This window comes from Anser anser (assembly GCF_964211835.1).
Source record: "Anser anser genome assembly, chromosome: 10".
Taxonomy (NCBI): Eukaryota; Metazoa; Chordata; class Aves; order Anseriformes; family Anatidae; genus Anser; species Anser anser.
In genome coordinates this window covers 14755486-14778275 of record NC_139730.1, presented here as the reverse complement: position 1 = coordinate 14778275, position 22790 = coordinate 14755486, and the positions used below count along the sequence as shown (strand labels likewise).

General features: G+C 36.0%; 1 protein-coding gene across 18 annotated transcripts in view; it reads right to left on the bottom strand.

Annotated features, from left to right (window-relative positions):
- Window positions 1–2314: 2314 nt before the first annotated feature.
- Window positions 2315–22790, bottom strand: part of HERC1 (HECT and RLD domain containing E3 ubiquitin protein ligase family member 1) — a 123606-nt gene continuing 103130 nt past the window's right edge. For all 18 annotated transcript variants that reach the window (XM_083850867.1, XM_083850868.1, XM_083850857.1 and 15 more), the window contains exons 53-78: window positions 22588–22715; window positions 21163–21354; window positions 20156–20286; window positions 19071–19270; window positions 18419–18533; window positions 17729–17875; window positions 17096–17197; window positions 15767–15940; window positions 15163–15456; window positions 14346–14411; window positions 14130–14255; window positions 13350–13488; window positions 12701–12882; window positions 11849–12004; window positions 11288–11410; window positions 10590–10692; window positions 9764–9933; window positions 8752–8890; window positions 8394–8563; window positions 7840–8009; window positions 7495–7660; window positions 6170–6246; window positions 5496–5748; window positions 5096–5248; window positions 3891–4196; window positions 2315–2982 (exon numbers count right to left, since the gene is read on the bottom strand). In XM_083850867.1, coding sequence (XP_083706993.1) covers window positions 2797–2982; window positions 3891–4196; window positions 5096–5248; window positions 5496–5748; window positions 6170–6246; window positions 7495–7660; window positions 7840–8009; window positions 8394–8563; window positions 8752–8890; window positions 9764–9933; window positions 10590–10692; window positions 11288–11410; window positions 11849–12004; window positions 12701–12882; window positions 13350–13488; window positions 14130–14255; window positions 14346–14411; window positions 15163–15456; window positions 15767–15940; window positions 17096–17197; window positions 17729–17875; window positions 18419–18533; window positions 19071–19270; window positions 20156–20286; window positions 21163–21354; window positions 22588–22715 — 4168 coding nt within the window. In that variant the 3' untranslated portion in view covers window positions 2315–2796. The remainder of the gene's footprint in view (window positions 2983–3890; window positions 4197–5095; window positions 5249–5495; window positions 5749–6169; window positions 6247–7494; window positions 7661–7839; window positions 8010–8393; window positions 8564–8751; window positions 8891–9763; window positions 9934–10589; window positions 10693–11287; window positions 11411–11848; window positions 12005–12700; window positions 12883–13349; window positions 13489–14129; window positions 14256–14345; window positions 14412–15162; window positions 15457–15766; window positions 15941–17095; window positions 17198–17728; window positions 17876–18418; window positions 18534–19070; window positions 19271–20155; window positions 20287–21162; window positions 21355–22587; window positions 22716–22790) is intronic.

The window sequence follows — 22790 nt, the reverse complement described above, 5'->3', positions numbered from 1 at the left end:
TGGATTTGGAATTTAACATTTCTAAGCATAGTGTGCTCCGTACCTCATTAATTTGAAAAGGGTCTAAATAAACACAGTCACACACCTGTTCTTACCTCTGATATGCATTTGTTATCACTGATATTCCCTGCTGCAGTCTTACACATGTCCCATCCAATGCTGAAAAACGGAAGGGGAATGAGGCATGACACTTTGAAATAGCTCACAGCCTACCTTGCTGTGGCCTAGTGCTACAACCCTGTCATCAGTAGGCTTGTTGCAAGACTGAGCTGCACACATTTTTTGCCTTTAAAGAACGGCATATATGACTTACTTATCCTATGGAATGCTGACATACACTGGTAATATTTACTCTTTTTCCACAGGGAGAGGTTTGCATACCAAAAATACACTTAAACTGACATAAAGTTAGAACTTTCTCAGATGGTCTCCAATGAACAGTACAACAGAGTCAGCGCTGTACATTCTTTATCTCCGTATGCAATTAGGTATAAGAAGAGGCATTATGCAGGAAACTTGAACGTGATTCCAGTCTCACTTAGATGCCTAAGCAACAGAAATAAGACAATCAGCAGATTAAAAGGAATGCATGCATAATGTAATTACAGTAAAAACAAACGGTAGAATAAAATAAAAATAATTAAGCACTTGATAGATTTAATCATGCTAAGATAGAATATCTAAAGGACAAGCACAATTAACAAAATGGCTCAATTAAAGGAATCACACTCAAAACTTTTAATGAACATTAGTATTTGTAAACATTGTTATCCTCTTACCTAACTGTAAACTGCCTCCAAAAATATCCTAATTTTCCAAAAAACAAAGTGCATAGTCCATACTAAACTCCAATTTTTCAGGCACAGTATTACTATCTTCTCCATCTGATAGAAACAGACTGGCAAACTGGTAGCACTGATTTGAGTCACATCAGTGAGGTCTAGTATACAATCATACACTACATTCTATAGCAGCTTCCATTCTTATTTGTAGCCTTATATATATATATTTATATATGTACAACACCTACAAATTTAAGCCACAATGTGAATATACTTCCTCACAACATAGTGACAGGATGGGGAAATCTCAGTCCAATTTGGAACCATAGTACACGATGAGGCAGGAAACTGAACTGCATGATTTCAGAGCCCTGAGTCCCTCCTTCTCCCCAAACAATTGGAAGTCCCCCTCTAGATGTTTCATGCTGCAGTCTGGTTCTTGGTCATAGCTCAAGAACCATTTGCCTTTTTCATGAGCCAACAGTGAGTCCTAACTGAATAAACAAGATAAAACCTGGATCTGGAAGCTCTTTGCTCAGCCCTTTGACCAACATTAGCCAGCAGCAATACATCAGGTTCCATCTTGGACAACTGGGAAGCTTCCCTAATAATCCCTGCTAACATAAAACAGGAATGCCTGTGTTCTCCAGACTCAGACAAACTAGTGGTGTACCAAGTGAGTTTAGGTTCATAAATTTTCTCCACAGCCCTCAGGCCCCACAGCATCCTACCAAGGATTCCAGTGAGAATGAGGAGGAACATCAAGCCAGAGCAGCAGCAACTCACCTGGGGAAAGACACTACCCTTCTCAGCCTGGTTGAACTGGGTTCCTGAACATAAAACAGCATTTGCAGTTTGACACAAATTATAGTTCAGATATAGAGACTGAAAGGAATTGTCATCAGCACTTCCCTAAGACATAGAATAAAAATTTCTTGGTAATAGTACATCACCGTCCTAACCAGATATGAACATTACAGCATAAGCCAGGCACTGCTGACTATAACACAATTACAGCTGTGACAGAGACCAAACGCATGCAGTTTACTAAAATCAAAGTCGTATACTCAGAATGTATATAAAACCCACAGCTTCAACAACTAGCCTGTCACCTTCATTTTAATTTATTTGTACTCTGATTAGGATCAGTTACATCAATTCCTGTATATCAAAGAGGATGGGGTGTTTTTTGGACAAAAGGTTTAAGATTTCCAAGTCAAGATGGCTGTATATTATTATTGTCAGCAATTACTACTCTGCAAAAGAAAAATGTTTAAGTGAAAATCAAGAAGGAATCAAGTACAACTTTAACTCATATTGAAGTACAAAGCATAAGCTAATGGTATACCTGAAAAAGCCTCAAAGATATTAAGAAAGCAGGGCACGGTCCTACCTATCAGATTACTTGAAAATAAACATTTTAAGATGCTTCAAAAGTCATGTCCTGTCTAAATACTGCAATACTACAATTTCCTGAGACAAAACGAAAAAGTATGAAGACTAAGTATATCAATACACAATTCACAAATGCATACAAGCAAACAATTCTTGAATTTGCTTTATTTTTCTCTGCATAAGGAACCCTGCACAGGCAATTCAAATTAAAACAAAATAAATATGTGAATATTCATGTAAAACTGTCCTTGCTAATGAACAATTATACACAATGTACAACTCTTCATGTTCACTGGGAGGGCTTACAAATGTACTATTCCCAACAAAAATGCACCAAAATGTCTCCATGCAAACTTATCAAAAGTGACCCAAAAAAGGAGAAAAAAATTACTTATCATACTTTTTTGTTTTCTTTTTTCTTTTTTTTTTTTTACAATCACAAAAAATAAAAACATCTAATTTTTTGTTACATTTAGAGTAACTAAACTGTGGCCACTGTTTATTAACATCTGTTTTTATGCTCCTAAAACATCTATGGTTACCATAAAATTATGTCAACAACAAATTGGACTTAGGGCACTATTCGTAGTAAAAGGAAGATGATTTTGTTCACAGAATGTCAATAATCTGTGTCTGAGCCCTCTGCATTGTCCACATTCCGTGAGAGCATATAATTGTCCATATCTATAGACCTGCAATTATTGATTGCATAGCGCAAACGCTCTGCCATGATTAGTTGACTGGAGTAAGGTGGGAGCCTCAGTTGAAAGAAACAAGTCTGTGAGGTAGGCAAGCTGTCGTAAGGCTGTGGAAATGGATAAAAGGTGGGACACTGTTAAGTTTGTGAATAAAGTTAAAAAAAAATGCAACATATCCATATTTCATTGATCCCTTCTTCCCTGCCTCTATCATTCAGCATTTTCTCATTGTATCTCAATATTTCTTCTAAGAAGCAGACTAGCCTCTCTTGTTTATTACATCAATTGTTTTATCCTTCAGTATGTGCAAAACTACTGCTATATCACCTGCTGTGTGAGTTATTCCACTCACTAATGAAATGCAACTATTTGACCACACTACTATTTAGAAGCCCACCTGAAGATACCAAGCAACATTCAAATTACATACCATACTGTGCCTTAACATGAAGCAACCTGAGACACCTCACCAAAGATGACAGTCAAAACACTGTTATCTTATATTTGCCCAAGTTTTTGATTCATATTGTTCAGACAATATCCTTTCACTGCACAAACCCCAAACACAATGCAAAATGTATGCAACCTGTATGTAAAGTAATATATTGTAAATTCATTACAGTGGTTTTAGGACTTAGAGCTCACTAGTGGTCATATGTTGCTGCTTAATACAAACTTAAAGGAGTGAAAACTATCGAATGAAGAAAGGAATTGGAACAGAAAATGACTGTGGACAAGTTACAACAGAAGAGGTTTTCTTTCTTGTGCAAGGGCTTGTGTTGACCTCCAATCACAGAATCATAGTAAATATACCAACTGAATTAATATGCAATTCATGCAGTATTCAATGCTCCTGCACAAATAAAATCTTTGGCTTTAATAGCTCAGGGCATATCCTATCCCTGACTTTCTCTGTAAATTTGCAGTTATGGAAACCTAGCTGCTATTGCCAAAGGACAGATTAAACTAGACAGGAATAATAATAATAATAATAAAAATAAAACCAGCATCTTACCCTATCAACCTTCATTATTTGGAATCGCTGAGAGATATCAGCTGTGTTGGCTGGCAATCGAGATCTTCCTGACACAAACCTCATAAAAAGCACTCTCTCCTCATTTGAAAATTCTTCAAGGGTATGCCAGAACCATTGTACTAGCTGATGCTGTTCATCAACTTCTCTGTAACGCACAACTTTCTTCAGAACTTCAACTGATATTTCTGGCATTCCACAGACCATTTGTTCCAACTGCTTAGCAGTCAGAAGAGACAACAAGGGAACTGGAACAATCCAAGACATTCCTTCTCTTACAGCAGCCACCTATTGCCAAAAAAAAAGAAGAGACATTGGAAATGCAATTGTCGTACTTCTGCCACTTATTGTACCATCCAAATAAATGCAAAGGCAATGTATCTGCTAATGAACAGGGTAAGGAGAGAGAATATCTGCCAAATACAACCTCCCACACATGCATACCCTGCACGGTCAACAACCTCGCAAAATTCTGGAGAATATTAAAAATATTATTAAAATAAAGCTATTTTTAAAAGTAATTACACATAAAAGATTCTGCCACAATACAGCAGAACTTAAAGTACAAGTTAGTAGCTTATTTTTCTAACACAGGTTAGAACTCTGCAATTCTGCATGCAGCTATGTCTTGAGAAAAAGGAAAAGAATATTCCTAACATCTAATTATCATAGTGCTTTTTCAAACTTCACTACATGAGTGACAAAACACACAGAAATTTGCAAATAGGTAATTAATACTTCTCAGAACATTTATATTTGTAGTTTCTTTGCTAAAGCAGAAGAGAAACAGTTTTCAGTTAAACTAATGTCTGTCCACAATACTTACTTCAGCTAGACTCTATGTTGCTATCATGTCTAGTAACAGTGCATAGTGCACACAATTGTGGCAAAGTTTCTCAAGAATTGACAGTTGCAATGGAACTGCTCTAATGAAAAAGAAATTCTCATTTCCAGTACTCTTTTGTCAACTGAGCAGTTGCTAAGAAAAATAGAACTGACTTAGAACAACAACAACAAAAAAACAACAACTAAAAAGAACTATAAGAGCTTGTGGGGAAAAAAATCCTTGGGGATACAGCAGAAAACCAAACTTTTCATATTCCCTAATAAACTGTAATGGAAACTTACACGAATCAAAAATGCTGTTCATGTTAACAATGTGGAGAGGATCATGATGAGATTCTTACCTGACGGTCCATTTCATGAAGTCTGTACTCAATTGCCCTCTCCACATATTCTTTCCTGTTTGAAAAGGTAAGTGGGATACTGTTCCCTCCAGGGATTATGGGAACCATTTTACCATCAGCACTTTGACCAACAAAAGAATCTAAAGGAATCATCTGTTAGGCAAAACAGAAAAAATATGTTTAGTGTAAGTCAATCAAGTGATCTAGGTTTAATATTTTACTATCAGTCACCTAGAAATATATTTAGGTCATGAACTATTCCAAATGCTTATCAAGGCCTTGTTATCCCAGTAATGGAAATATTTAATCATATAATAAAATTAATACTGAGATTAAGGTTAATCTGATAGAAGTGACCACTTTCAGAATAAACTCAAAAGCTCCAACTTTTGCATCTTACCTCATGGAAATTTTCTTCAGTAATCCCACTGTCTTCAATGTGAAGAATGCTGTTGAGGGTCTGCACATAGAGCAGATCTACCTCCTCCAAATCCTCCAAGATGAGTGGGATACAACAAAGTTGCTTCCAAACCATTGGAGCCAAATGAAGATCTAATGGCTTTTTTGTACGAATAGCTACACCCATGAGAATACCCAAGAATTTAAACTGCATCAGATGTTCATCTAAACATGCTGAAGGGTTAAAGAGAAACCTGGAAGAAAAGACGGTCAAAAGACTATAGTATAATTTCTGTGCTACTTCATTAGAGGCAAAAGAAGAAATATTTCTAGGCACAGCATAGTAATTGTCAACACAATTATCAGCAAGAGGTGTCCAAATAAGTAGATTATTGTTATTTTTGACTGTTGAAATAAAGGAGGCCAAGATGGGCAAATTTAACCCTGACCACAAATACTGAAATTCTTAATGTTACACTAAATTCTGCATCAGCAATCCAGAAAGTTCACATTTAAACCACACCTTCTCCTTCATGTCAAAGTAACATCACAACCTGAAGGAAAAGAATGTACTAGGGACAATCGTGAAGTCTTACCATTTGGTATAAAGTAGTTAACAGAAGTTAATTTTCACCAACTTACATCTGCAATAAAAAGAAATCCTGGACAACTTACCTATCCCTATTGTAGCCTACTTCAGCAGTAGCATTTGGAGAAGGAATAAGCAGGTCTACTACTCCAGTTTCCAGTTCCTTAAAAATCAACAACAACAAAAAAAAGCATTCTTAGACACAGGGACAAGAAACCTATTACAGAAATATTTTGACATTATAGCATTACAAGACAGAATAGTCTACGACAGAGATTATTACTTATTAAAAATTCTTTTGAATACTTAAGAGAAAGCAACAATGGTAGGGCTGGTTTTCCTTAATAAAATCACGTTTATTTGAAGGCCTGCCTGTATGTCAGACTATAATCATTCTTTCGCTGTGACTACTCTGTGATATATTCCTGGTACCTGTTCTAGAAATGATCAAAAGCCCTAAGCTATACACCCTACCAAGTGCAGCTTTTTGCATGAACTACCAATGTACCAAATTTTTCAATGAATTATTTTCTGAGCCCTCATTACACCTCACAGTGAATGTAAACTGCCTAGGAAAGAATCTGTAAGTTAGGCCTCAAGTCCTTATCTGAATCAACCCTCTCTGGTCTAACCGGTATTAGAAATATCATTAATAAACAGTTCTTTAGTTCCTTTCATCCTGTATCCTAACTGTAACTCCAATTCCAGCTCCAGCACTAACTATGGCTGTTCCCCTGTCCCAGACTAAGCAGGCCTATTAATTATCCTCTTTTGACAGCATTAATTCTCATTCTTTGGGATGTAATACTCCTGGAAGAGTAAAGGAACAACCAAAGTTCTCCAGCCAGTATAGTTTTCAATCCTTCTCCTGGCTACAATCATAGTCGTGCCTTAAAAGCAACCAGATCTATCTTAGTCCTAGCCCATAGCCCTCAGTTTCCAGATGAATCTGTATAGCAACAATATTCTGGCTACGGTCATAGTAAAAATACTTTCTGCCACTGAACTCCTTTCCAGCACTGAACCCAACAGGCAACAGATTTTCACATATGTTAGAAACCCCTGACAGAGGTGTTACTGTATTTTATGCCTACAATCTTATAGAACATATTGGCTGGACAGAAAGGGGGTCTGCAAAATGTTCCCATAACGAGTAGGGGCTATTGTGGAACTTCAAGGTGGCCTATTGTAACACTAAGTTACAGTGTGGCTTTTTTGCATCTCATTGCCACAATTTGAAGAAGGTTTATTTTTCCTCGGAGACATCCATAAGTAGACAGTTCTAGTACTATGACTCAGGACTGAAGAATAAGAATTTAGCATGCTGCATAAGGAAATCTGACAAATACAAACAAACACCAGATACAACAAAAACTCTACCAGGCATTTTGAAGTAATAGACTCTTCATACCTGACACATTTCTGTAATAGTGTCATCAAACACTCCCCCTGCATCATCGGCTCCTTCTCCAACCAGTTTCACTTTCCAGGCACGGGAAGGTAGGCGAAGGTCTGATGCATTCAGCTTTACCACTTGTCTTGCTATCTGTACAAAAATGGGCTTGCATTTCCGACCTCTTTTGAAAAAGAGAAGAGAGGAACAGCCATACAATGTAACTCATAAAAATGTAAAGGCTAGTGAAGTCACTTGGTCATAATAAAGCTGTATAGAGAGAATGGTATACTAGAAGTTATGGAAAATGTATGAATATCAGTATTTGATATCAAATACATTCCCTGTGAAAACAATACTGACCTGGTTGATATTCTTTTTACAGTAATCAGAGGCCCATAGTTTTTTCCCTGAACCATAGTTTTTCCTATAGAGCGTACCATGGGGAGTGTGTACACTCGTGGTGCTAGCAAGGGTCTTAGCTGTCCTTGAACTATTCCCCACGTTCCAGCATTGTAATGAGATGTACTGTTCTGCAATAAGGCAGTATGAGAATAAACATTAATAAAGGTCATTAATTCAATTCCTTACAGAGTAAAAACCTTCATAATTAATCACTAGCACTTCAATATTTCAAGAAACAGGTTAGCACTTTTTGTTTATAGCTTTGAGGCTACTAAGTTTTTGGAAACTAAAACACTGACATGTCAATATTAGCGTAAATGAAAATACACAATGATATTTGAAAATGTCTGGCTTAATCCAGATCTGTATATTTGTTTATTACATAAATAAAAAACATACAAACAAAAACTACAGAACCTACCAATAAGGTCTGTCTTTATCTGGTGAGAAACTTTCCCGTGACATGGCACAACACAACACAGCTAAGCTGTATTTTTCAAATGGAATTTTACCTGGTTATTGGGACTGAGGTTAAGTAATCTCCATGAAGAGTACATGAGGTCAGAAAAATGGTACAGCAGTCTGAGCCTTGCTCTTACTGTATGAATGCTCACTTCTTTCAGTGCCCCATACTGTGGTGGAATGGCATCAGGTAAACCAAGCTGTAAAGGCACTGAAACGCCTACCACAGTAAAAGAAAGAATGCATTATTTCGTCATAAAGGGTAGCAAAATTCAGAGACTAAGATAATTTGAAAACTGAATGAATGTGAAACAAATTTGTCCAAACGTTCCAAGGCTCCAGTTGCATTCATCCCTCGGGAAACAAAAAGACTAAATCAAACAACCATACAAACCATCTGTTTTTTACCTGGAGCTCTTGGTGGAACAGGCGGTGCTGTCCAGGCAGCACTGTGGCAACGTCCTGCTGAAATCTGTCGAATATTTTTTCCTTGCAGGACTGTTATTAGGGTTGGTTCTCTGACATGGTTGGTATGGCCAAGTCCAAGCTGACAATTTGTAACAGATGGAAAAGGCACAAGGAAGAATCAACAACTATGGAAATACTTCTAAAACACTCTCAGCAAAGATTCAGAGCAAACAGTAAAGAGCGATTCTTACTGACAACATATACTGGGTTAAAATATTTAGCTTTTAATCTTTTATTATGCTATCATTTACCTTTTATTTTGGATAAAACATTACATCCACCCTTAATGGGAGTAGCAAATTTAGGTGGCAAAGAAACCTTAAAACAGCTACAGATTTTTTGCAAGATGTTTTGTACACTGAGAAATTCATCTATGCACAACCTCTCATGCATAGTCAACACAGCTCATGCCTCTTCTGTACCATTTAAATACCACTTCTGCTGTAGCATAGAAGCTCTTACAATAGTTTATGAAAACACAATCTGTGTAAAGAGAATGTCTACTAAACCTATTCTGACTTTTTACTGATAGCTTTGAATTTCATTTCTAAAAGTGGTAACTTTGTATCATAAAAGTATAAAAAATTATTCCTACACCATATAAACCAAGCTTTTTAAACTGCAAGGGAAAACATAAAATAGGCTTTCAGAACCAAGTTTCTCTATTTTTTTTCTTTTTACACTAACATTTCTCTTTCAAAAATACAAAGTAAGCATCATTCTAAAATTAGACAGACTTCTTTCAGAAACTATTCTAAACAACTTGCTCAACAAGCATTCTCAAATACTCAATCCTGAAATATCAGAGGAGCAACTTTGCCCTTCTCTTAGAGCAGCCATCTGAGGGGCAGGGGAGAGTTTGATTTTCCACCAAAAGGTATACATTACAATGACATCTATAAAGTGTAATTAGCCTTATAAAGGTTAGAAATAAACAGGAAATAGTATATACCTGTCCTTCAGAGTTGCTACCCCATGCATATACATCCCCTGTAGATGATAAAGCAAGCGTATGCTCTGCTCCTACAGCTATGTCTTCAATAAAGACTCCTGACAGTACTGGAACTTGCTGGGGTCTGTTGTGATTTCGAGCTCGGCCCTCTGGTAAACCTATAAGGCGATCTGAAATTGCAAGGAAATATCCACGCATGTAAAGAACATCAAAAAATGAATTTTACTTGCAAGCAAAGTCAGGGAGGGACAAAAAGCAACTCTTAGGTACTCTTAGAACTGGGACTAAATAGAGAAATTTAGTGTACATTTCCTACAAAATCTTACATGTGCTCATTAATATTGCCAAAATTGTTATTTTCACTGTAAATCTGAAACAAAACCAAAATCTATTAAAACAAGACTTCTAGATCTAAGCATATAATTTTCCAACACACAGGAGTTAACTGACTTAAGAGCAAATATGTTTATTTCAGTGTAGCTGGCAACTTGCCTGTCCAGAGTTTTGAACGATTTGTGTAGGTATAGGATTTATGAGGCAAAGTGAACATTCAAGTAACCCACTGCATTTGGATGGGTGAAATTTGATGAAGATTAAGGAAAACACTCTTCAAAAGCTAAATTAGAATATTTCGAAAGATAGTTTTTGTGAGATCAAACTAGATACAGCCACAAATCTGGATTTTAGGCCTATGTTAATACTGCATTGCAGTACTTCCAAAATCCACATTGGGTCACTCTTACAAATGCGTCTTAATATTCTTCATTTTCACTTTCAATACACAGAAACATATAGATGGAAAGATCTAAATACCAGATTGCCCTACCTTGTCCAAAAGTATATACATGACCATCTTTTGTCAATGCAACAGAAAACTGGGTTCCACAGGCAACTTTTTTTATTCCAATTCCACAAAGAATATCCACTTTCTAAGGGGGTAAATGAGAGGACAAAGAGCTATGATGTTATGAGGGTACAAACAGAAAGCAAATATGAATTACATATATATCTTCTGCTTCCAAAGATAAAATTTATAATTCCCACAATGCAATGCATACAATACAGCATTACTCTGATTAATGCCTGTACATGAATACAAGAAACTGAGACACAGTTTTCTCTTTTTCTTTAACAGAACTAACATCTTATTCTATGTGCAATGATTCAAAAGACCTTTAAATTACTGGTGATTGGTGGGGGTGGCATCAGAGGAAGCCCATCAGTGTGGAAACAACCTTCCCCACAAATTCCAAAATAAGGAACCTCTCTGCTTTAAACGAATCCTATGACTGTCACTGTTCATATTATCTCTGACATAAGGTGAGACTGGTTTACATGAGATGCTTTAGAGTGTCATGCTTAGCATAACATATGATCAGAATTATTTTTGCTAGATTTTATTAGAATAGTATAGCCTCTGGAATTACTAAGTTAAATTCTGAAAACTACATTCTGAATTCTGCGCAATACATTTAGCAATGCTGAAAACTTATTGAAAGAGGGATTTCCCCTGTGAATTCTAACCTGTGGTGAGGATTTTGCAGTGGAATTTCCCAAACCAAGTTTACCATAATCTCCATCTCCAAAAGCCCAAACCATTGAGCCATCAGTTGACACAGCTACAGTATGATTGAGTCCACAAGCCACCTGGTTCAAAGAAATATGTTATTACTACAGTTTTTGCCAACTTACTACAAACTTGCACAACCCAAATACCTTCTAGAAAAAAAAAAAACACATTTTAGAAAATAACTATCCCTTTAAAGACACTGAAACTTGCATTGCTTCATATAGTGTTTTGAAGACATTTAGGACCACATTAGTTGTGTTGTTTTTTTTAGCTCATGAATTCATACTTAATGCCTACATATTGAAACTTTACAATGTTTTAAAAAATGTGGGGGACGGGTTGCAGTTTTGTACAAAGAGGATCAAAAGCCAGGAAAGAAATCTGAAAAAATACACATACTCAAATTCCGCTATTACAATCAAAATAAAAGCCAAAATTAAAAAAAAGAACACTAAAATATATTGAAAATATCAGCTTTAAACAAATATATGATTACAGTTTTAAATAAACCATGCCTGTCCAATCTGGTAACCCTCCAGTGCTGTCACTCTTTCTGGAAGTTTCTTATTGGAAGTATTTCCAAGTCCTAGTCGACCATAATCACCATTTCCAAATGTAAAAAGTTTGCCATCCGCTGTCACTACAGCTGAGTGTTTGAAGCCACATGACATCTAGAAATAAAATAATTGTAATTTATACATGTAATTTATATTTTAGGGAAAAAATATTACACACATAAATATGTAATATCCTTTTCACACACAACATATTTACTTCATAAAGATGTAAAGTACAGATATTGTATTGTAGTATTAATGACTCAACATTCTACCTCTTTTTGTTTTCCATCACAGTAAAGTTAGGAGGAAGACAGGTGGATACCTGTGTGAATAAAGGCTTTCAGACAAAGCCAGGTAACTTTTTTTGGACTGTTATAAAGCAGACTTAGTAAGGAGGAGGAGGACTGGTGACTTGTTTTAAAGGTCAAAGATATCTATCTGACAAAGACCAAGGGAAACTGCTAAGTTGTGTCTGTGTTTTGACAGCCTTTTGGATCGTCCCTTACTTCCAGGCTCTTTCAAATTTTTAGTCTTCTCAAATAACAAGTGTCAAGTAACATCACATACCACCAGTGAGTCTTGTGATCGTAACATTCTTCAAGTGGGAATTATCAACTCGCTTCATAATGCTCAGAAAGAAGTCAGAAGTTGCCTGTTTTCATTCAGTATCTGAATTCAAATTGGCAAGACTGACAATGGCTCTGGAACATCTCTATCGCTATCTGTACTGGTTACCCCAAGCCAGTATTCCTAGCACTAAGTTACAATATCTGCAGTTCATAAGAGGAATAAAAGATGCTGTGGAACCTGCACCACTTCTTCTCCTTGCAGAGCCTCTATTTGTCTAGGCCTGCGCTGTCTGTCGCTGTTCCCATGTCCCAGTTTGCCATAATCTCCATCACCCCAGCTAAAGACTTCCCCACTTTCCGTTAAAGCCATAGAATGTCCATCAGATCCACAAGAGGTCACCAGCTGTGTTACAACAAAGCCTGTTAAAGAAAAGTGAGAAAACAGCGCTTACAGTAAATTATAATGAACTCTTCATATGCATCCACCAAGTGCCCCTAGTGGTAGCACATTAAGGCCAGGGAAAGGAAGCAACCATGAGTATAGTTTTTTCTTATAGCAATTGCTTTATTTTTATTTTGAAGGAACTCTTCATCTTCTCATGTGCAACCTATGCTTCTGACCTGCTGTTAGCTTTGAAATGAAACGTTGCTATCTTGGGCAAACACTTTTCCTCAAAGCCTTCTGAAAATTAAGGAATTTTAATATGTCAATACTTAAATCATGAGAAGAAATAAAAAGCTAGTTTATTTGTTCAATTTTTTATTTACTGACTACAATAGTTCAATATGTCAATCTGTGAAAAGTGTCTAGACAAATAATTATATTAACTGCCAAAATGCTTATTTGTTCTCTATCAATCGAGTAATTTCAAACCAAACAGTCTTACCCTGCAGTGCTGAAATGACCGTTAACACATGAAGATCATCTGAATTTCCTTGTCCCAGTCGCCCATAGCTCCCTTCTCCACAAGCCAAAACTGTGCCATTAGCTTGAATGACAAAAGTACAATTCTGACCACAAACAACCTAGTCGAGAAGAATACACAGGTGTTATTTTTGTTTTAGATGCAGCAATGTTGTAAGTCCTGTGATAAAATGTACCATTTTTTTTTTTGTCAAGGCCACAGATTCTGTCACATTAGAAATACCTTCACAACAACCCTATTAGCATCACTCATCCCATGTTTAATGGAGTTTTAGTACCTAATCACATCTTAATACAAATTATTTCATTGATTCTTGCTACTAGTTTTGGCAAACCTTCTTACAGAACCATAAAATCATAGAATGGCTTAGGTTGGAAGGGACCTTGAAGATCTTCCAGTGAGAGAAATCACAATATGCTCCTATGTGAGATTTATCTTGACATTTCCATCCTAAATGTTAATTTTAACCCAGAAAACAAAATGGGCACGTGAATTATGCTAGAGCTGTTTGGGTATTTTCAAGTCATGCTCCTATCAAGCAATTTTGTTTTGTCAGATTTCAATGGCTTAATTTGAAATTGTCTAATAATTAAAGACTTCTTTAGTGAAAATACATGTTTGAGTGTACTTCGTGGTAAATTCAAACAACAAATTGAAGACATTTAGATAGAGATTTTGACAAACAAACAATAATACATGTTATAAATCAATAAAAATAAAAACATATGTTTAAGTGATCACCTGCTGAGCCTGAGAGAATGAAGGTGCTGCTACTGGTATCATGACATTTCTACCAGCTTCTGCTAACTGTCCGTGTCTTCCTGCTCCCCACAGATACACATCACATTTGCCTCCCAAGTGCCAATCCTATGGCATAGCATGAAAGGATGCTTTAGAAAAAGAGTACTTTCAAAAGCTTGCCATGTTGAAACATAAATAAAATTCAATTTTACTAACCTCTGGCCTTGATGTTGCCCAAGACATTATCTGTTCATCCATACCATTGATCCATTTACTGTTATCCTATGCAACAAAAGGCACAGTTAAGACATTCAGTTCAAGAGATGCACATTATTTAGCTGTTATGTAACACATTTATTTTTTGACTAATAACAATATGCTAATTCAAACTATTCTAAAAAATACAAAAATAAAAATGAATGTATGCAGACTAAAATACTTGAATTTTGTCTATAGACCAAGCTTATTTCCTTACTATGCCGATCTATCAATGGCACAATTATCCATGGCTTGCAATCAAAAAATAAAATAAAAAATTGTGATGAAATAATCTTTTCCCTTTTACAGATACTTATTAGGGCTTTTTGAAGCTTTAAACGCAAACATTGTCTGAAGATGTCATACCTTGCTGATAAAATTTTCTTAATCTTACATTCTTATTTTGGTTGACATATTGTAACAAGTTATAAAGACAATTACCTCTGCCAAAATAATTCAGTGTAGGAATGTGCCAGAAAGTTACTCTGAAATCGGTATAGTTGAGCTCTAGATTTCTTGCTTCTATCATATCAGAAAATTACTGGTGTTTTTTTCCCCTCAATATGCAACTGACTTGCATTCATGACTACACACACAGGGAGCAATCTTTACAGTACACTCTGTAACAGTTAATTAAAAGTATACTTATTGCTGGTACTTATGTGTATATATAAATATACATTATAAATATTTGCAGTTCAGAGATGTTAACTGCATCATACCATATGCTTAACACTAACATGCTTTGTTGTCAAGGCAGTATAGCACATTTTACCATTAGGAGAGTAAGTTCATCCTCTGGAACAGGCTCAAGGTCTGGAACAGTAAAAGATTCTGGGAACTGTGCTCCCTTGGCCAGGGCTTCAGCAGCTTTTATGGTAGTTGAGAAACACTCTAGCCAGGCCCATTCTGTGGGACTCCAGGCTGAAGGATCAGGGAGGCAGTTCTGGTGATGAGGTGGTACTGGAGGATTGCACAACAGCTGATCTAGGTGAAGGCCCACAGCGAGTGATGCTAAGCATTGCATATAAGGACTATGAACAAGCTGGTCTCCACAAACAACGTGGGGCTAAAGGTGAGGGGGATGGGAGAGAGAAATCAAACATGCAAAGTTAGGAGTATATATTCATCAATTCAGAAACAGGAGTCCTTCAAAGCTAGTCCTGTAGACAAATACTTTCTTCCACACTTAAATTTTTTCTAGGATTTTAAATATTCTCAAACTAAAAGGCTGCTAGTTTTGAGAATACTGAAAGATACTTCCAAAAAGGATGTATGGAAGTCTTGGATTTTCAGTCTTGAAACACAGCAACCTGCTGAGATTCAAAGTTATCTTAAGTCAGACATGAATTTTAAGTATTCTCATTAACTTTTCTTACCTTTTCATAAGCATACTGTTCCTGAAGCATTATTGGCAAACGTTCCAAGAAAGCTCGCATGCAAGGAGCCATATTTAATCCTAGAACTCCTTGCTGTTTCAGTGCAGTCCTACACGTTGCAAGGATGTGATTGGAAGATATCCACTCTGATGTACAGTTCACTACCAACACATCCTGTATAACAGCAGCCACAAGACACATTAGAAATTTTAAAATCATAGAACAGGATTGCTCAGCTCCACTGATTTATCACCAATTATCTTAGTTTCCAAAGGGACCAGGAAATACATAAACTTCAGTATTTTTTATGTCTGCTGGTGAATAATCTGCTGACAAGCACCGTGGAGTAGCTCTGTTCATATGCCACTTCCTCATATGTTAACATCACATTCTCAAGGCAACATTAGGATTATCATTCCAAGGAAGAATGCAGACAGATGTTAATAAGCAGAGTTCATTTCAGTGACTGCTGTTGTAACCTTAATTAAGTATTAGCTCTGCAATATGATCTTCAACATCTGGGCCGAATTCAGAGAAGACTTTCAAAAAATCCCCAAATATTTAGAATCAAATGCACCATGACTCTAATAACAGAAACCGTATCTTGTGCCATGTTTAACTTCGGTCACGAAAAATTCCATCTTTTGGAATAATCAGCTGTGGGGGGTTTTTGTTGTTCTTTTGTATTTTTTTTTAATTACTTGAGGAAGTGCAGGACACATGCAGGCTTCTAAATATTGGCACTTATGAAGCTTCTGTTCAGATACCAGAAGTTCTTGACACAGAAAACATTGAAGTAAATTCTGCTGCTCCTTAAAAAAAATCTGAAGTTGAGGCTGGTTGAGACTAAATTAAATCACTAAGGAGTTTTATTTGTTTTGGGAAATGAAACATCTCTTCATGCTGCATAAACAAAAAATTAAGTGTCTTTATCCTATTTTTGTGTCCCATTTACAGCTGCCACTGTTAAACAGAAAAGTTGATATAACCAGTGTGCAGCATCCTTTATAACCCCCAGCTCAGAAGGTTTTCTCCCTCCTCCACCTCCACTGCCCAAAACTCAACATGGGATACTTCAAAAAAAAAATCTTTTTATGGTCAAGTGATAGTTGAAAGTCAAAGCCACGTAGCTTGCAAATATAACAGGTTTAGACAGACTGTCAGTTACCCAAGCAGATTTGTACACAAGTACGTTTGGATAACATAAGCCAATAAACAGAGAGAGATGGGTCCTGCCTGCATACTTATTTGAAAAAGACAAAGGTTTTATTTTAATAAGATAATTCTCAGTACAAAAATTTAAAAGATTACTTTAACACACAGTATCACCTTTGATCTGTTAGAACACGCAGCTACTCCAACTTCGGGTATCCATACCGCAGTCTGAATAGCTCCAGAACCTATTACAACACTCTGTAATACCGAACCATCCTAAGGAAAGAAGTGTTTTGTGTCAGTGTGTATAGAGCTACTTTTCTATTTAAATACAAAGTATATTCCTAAGGGATGATATACTCCCAAGCTGTTCAATAACTTCTTAAAAAATGAAATGTCTATACTAAAAGCAAAAATCCATCTAGCAATTTTATCATACAAAGGACATAACGTAACAAAGGATTTAGAAGTGTTTAATACTAAACATTGTCTGATTCTTGGACAAGTTCTTGTAGTAAATGAATATATTGTTCCCATCTGTAACAAGAGCAGCTGCTTCTGCAAGGCCTGACTAACGTGACCAAGACTAAAGAGTGAATAAGTAGTAGAACCCTAAAATACAAATTACTTGAATGTTAAGTATAATTTCAATTTATCTTTTATTAAGTATAACATCATACCATTATATTATACTACACTTTCTCTCATTTGTAACATACTGGGGGAAAACAAAAAGAGTCTGATGACTTGACCATTTGAGATACTTACACTAAAAAAATAATCATGCCTCCTCTAAGATAATCTTACCCGTAAAGACCAAATATTCATGAGACCTCCAAGTCCACCAGATACTAATGCCAGTCCATCAGGACTGAATGCAACAGTCCGAACAGGAGTAATATGGCCTCTCAGCTGAAATACACACTTGACTTCTACTGGTTTTCTGTATCCATCCTGCAAATCATTTCATAGTTATGGAACAATGAACTTGTTACAGAAAAAGGAATAGCATAATTTAACTTATATATTCTGTAATAAACACTGATAATTTGTAGAGATGTAGTAATTTCCACAGGATAATGAAGTCCAAAATTATAAATATCTTTGTCATGTTATCATCTTTTCTCCCTGTACAAAATGACATCAACATTAAAGACTGAATTACAATTTAATTTTATATTGATTAAATTTATTGTGACTTAATTTTACCTAGAAAGAATTTAAAACACTTAGTGAATTTTAGTATAAATTTAACAACTTTAAAAAATGGAAACAGTTCAAAATATACTCTTTAGCTAAATAAAATTCACTTAAACCTGTGATTTTTCATTTCCTGTTCTAAAAATGCCTACAAATGTAATATATATATATATTATTTTTTTTTTCCAGCAAACACCTTCTCTTAGTAAATTTGAGATTTGAGTAATTTGTTCACATTTCCCTCCTCCCCAGTTTCAGAACAAGCAAAGGGAATTTCTTCAACACTACTCCTTCTACCTTGGCACTTGTTTCTTGGTCCCACCATCCTTCTGAGTATGTTGAGCTGGACTGCAATGCGGTTACTATGTCCTGGGGAACAGTCCAGACACACACCAAACCATTGTGGCATCCTCTGAAGGAAGTCAGGCAGAAAAACAAAATAAAAAGTATTAATATAAAGTATTAACTAACAAAACGTCCTGTAAATATCAGTTGGCACCACCTTTCTAGAAAACTATATTGATCAAATCATCTAAAGTGGAAAGGAGTGTTATCCATGGATAAATGCATTCCTCCTATTCCACTCCCTAAATTCCCAACCCTCATGCCAACGCTTTTGAATTTTTTTCTAACGCCATAACCTCAAAAAAAAAAAGAAAAATATACTTGCAGGAAAACAACAGATTTCAAGCACAGGTTCACCATGCACAAGTCTTATGACAGAGAAAACAGTAAACATGACCAGACCCACACTTTCCATTTAAATTTGGATGCTTTATGGATCTCATGAAAACTGGCTTACTGAGTAAACATTATTTGAAAAAACACAACACTTATGTTTGCTCTAGACATTAATGACCAGTAGAATTAAAAAAAAAAAAAAAAGATCATCATAAAAAAAAAACACCCAACTGCAAAAGAGCTAAAACAAACAAAAAAAATTACATACGTAGCTAGTAAAAGCTGTAACTTGGGTCCTTTCCCTGGAAGAGCACACCAGGCAATGCCATTCACAAGAGCTGGATGGGGCAGTGAATGCAGACGTCTCCAAGACCCTCCCATATATCCCCAGAGTTTCACTGTTTCTTCTTTGGCACATGTCAGGAGAATCTTACCAGTTGGATCCCACTTCATACTAACAATCATATCCTATTAGATTTTAAAAATTGAACGTTAGTGTAAAGTAACACAGTAAGAACAGAGGAAATTTAACTGCCAGAGCTAATCCGATGTTTAATTACTAATAACAAAGAACATTTTATTCTCAAATCATAGCAAGTAAAGATAATATGAATGATACTTTTCAGAACACTCACATTTTTTATATTTTTTAATTGCAGCAGGAATTACCTTAAAGGTGTTGGCTTCATAAGCCTATTAGGCAATGGGACCGATGACGTACTGAGTCTAACCAATGTAGGAAAGAAGAGCCCATAGTGGAAAAGCCAAGTATAGTTTTATCGCCACAGCTTGCTCACTTCTGTGACTAACTACCACACTTCAAATATTTAAGACAAATTCAAGGAAGCATTCAAGATGTTTTTAATAAATTTTCCTTTGGGAAATTCTCTTCTTAGCCTAATAACTCATTAGTCAAGTTATTCATGACTTATTATGTACACCAAAGCAAAGGATCAAAACCTTTACAGCTGCGTATTTAGAAAAAGATCTTTCGCTTTGCACAGTAACTTAAGCTTTACAAAAACATGTGGCATGACCAAAATTAATATTTTTAATATTTGTTAAGTGCTTTTACAAATGAAGTCTTTTTAAATCCAGATGCCCATAATACATACCCATTGCTGTATGCACATACACTTCACAATCTCCAATAGCAAAAAAGGCTGTAATTCTCTCTTTTTTTTTTTTTTTTTTAATTTGGTAGACTGTTCCTCTTAACTCTATTGTATTTAGTATGTCAGCAATAGATATTATGAATATGTGCTTGATTTTATAAATAATTTCCAAATACAGAAAACAAACAGACTGTGACCTGCAGAAATTATAGATTAGTTTTCAAATGAGTAACTCTACCTTGTGTGCATCAACTAGAACAATTTCTCCTTTTTCAAGTGGTTCCTTTGTTCCTATTAGCAACTTTCCATCTGAATAGCCAACTGCAAATGGTCTGTCTTCACTGAACCAGGCAAGGCATGTGACGGAAACTATGTAAACAGGTAACACAAACTTAATTAATCACTCCTGCCAAAAGGTGTGCAAGTGTAATTGTCTAAAATATTAAGTGCATGAAAACTTTCCCTCCCCACCAAGGTTACCTGACATACTTTTTGTCTGAGAATTTTCTTGAATTTGTACAGTAAAGAGAGAAGCAAGTGCCCCTGTAATCACAGATGTTGAGATCCCTGTTAGATTTTTTTTTTCCACTCTTTTTCATTAAAATAACTGGATTTATATTCCTGACATGGTGAAAATTACCTATGCTAAGGAAAAGAAAAAAGTAGACAAAATCCTATACACGTGTCTGATATTGAGATGCTTCTAAGAAAACCACTGAAAGCCACTTCAGCCTTTGTTAGTAGCTAGATAGCACCTCACTTGATTCTGCCAAAAAAAAATAAAATCATACTTCTTGGAGAAACAATATGCAAAACCACAAAACGCTACCTAAGATGTGCTACTTGATGTCCCCTGGGACTGGAACTATAAAAGAAAAATAGCAATAATTATGGAATTCAGATGATACTGTCTACCTGACCTTTTTAGAGAGAGCAGACACTGCAGAGAATCTATATTGATTTATTTTTTTTTAAGATGACAAGGAATGTCACGATTTGACTAGGCCACTACAAACTGTTGGTCTTTGCTGTAAAAGGAACCTAGGTGCAAGATTGAGATTCCACACTTTCCTACTCCCATGAACACAAGTGAATGATGCTTGCGAGCAAAGTATCAGAAGTTGTATCCCCATGAACAATAATAAAAATAGGGATTATATACTTGTTAAATTATTAAAAAAAAAGGGAGGGGGGAATGACATTTTTACTTTTAAGCTCTGTTTAAATATTAAAACAGCCACCTACCATCCTTTCTGTAGCAGTGTTCCAATTCTATCCGGTGCATGGTTGAAATATCCACAACTTCAATAAGTCCAAGAGATCCATCCATACGACCAATTAATAGCAATTCTCCTTTCCATGCTGCCGCTGGCCCTTCTTCCGGCCAAGCTAATGCAGATACCCAGTGAGGCTGAAGATCTAATAATCCTTTTCCTCCTAGGAACCCCAAAAAATCTTTTAAACTGCTTCATCTTCATAAAGAAAATAATGCAACAGAAATACTTTCCATGGGAAAATATCAAAAGACCCTATTTACAGCTAGGACACGCTACAAATTCACATAAATTACAAGACTATGAAGCAGTGGACCACTAATCTCCACAGACTCAAAATCTAGCTAACAAATCTCAATTTTCAGTTAAGTTAAGTAGTTTCATTAAAGGAGGAAGCTAAATTCTTCAGTACTCAGACCATTTATACTTTTCCTGTGGACTGCCTCTTAACGTGGACAGCGTCAACAGTGATTTTCCTAAGTGCAGAACTGCAGAATAATGTTTCTTCAGAGATTAAAAGCAACAAAGTGACTAACCGTCTTCCTCTCACAGGAGTTCTAAAGGTACTATTCTGGACTGGTTAAACACAGCAAAAATGACAGGAAAGATGCAAGAAAATCCATTTAGAGACACTTGCAAACCAAATCAAGGAATTAGCAAGGACCTTTCTGTATCAGGCTCAGTCCTCCCTATCACAATGCAATCTTATAAATTCATCTAATACATTTTAAAGTATTTCTTCCTCAGTCGTCATCCTTCCTTATAAACTATTTGATATCACAATCTTTTTAACACCAGAAACATTCTTGAAGTTATTCATGGACTACTTATTTCCATTTCTTCTAGTGGTAACACTATTCATTTTTGCTTAAACAGGTGCTTTTTCTCTCTGGGCTTTTAGCGGTCACCTTCCTAATGTATTGATTTATAATCTTATTCCTCTGAGACTCTTTTGGTCAGCTACATAAACCAAGCTCAGTCATTGTGCTCTCAGCAGGTTTTCCATCTCTTCCACTGTAATCCACCCCTGCATCTGTTTCAGCCAATTTTGCCATTCTCCATGCCTTTTGTAGAAAACTAAGTCCTGTGGACTATGGGAAGATACCTTATTTGCAAACAAAACACCCGGAGTGATCAAGCCTCAAACCTAAACATCACATACAACAAGAACTCATAACTGGTGCTCAGTTTTCTACTGAATTAATTATAAGGCACGCATCAATTTGTGGTTAGTGCCTTCCTCTAATTGAACAAGTTGACAAGATATTACGGAAGATGGCAGGTATTTAAATTGGAAAGCACACACAAATAGTTAGGTAAACAAAGATTCAATGCTTTAGCAGCTTCCCTAGAAATACATTGTATGGTAAAGTGTTCACCGGTAGTTAGAGCATACCATTTACTTGCCATATGTTCACCATCTTTTCCGTAGCTCCAGCCAGATACTTGCCACTGATGCTCCAACAGACAAGAGACAAACTAAGGTCACTGGGTGACCCCAGACTTTCTTCAGAATCGCCTTCTCTGTAACAGGATAAAATAAAGTAATTGAAAAAGGGCATTTCCTTTAAGCAGACTAGATTATGATTATTGTATCGC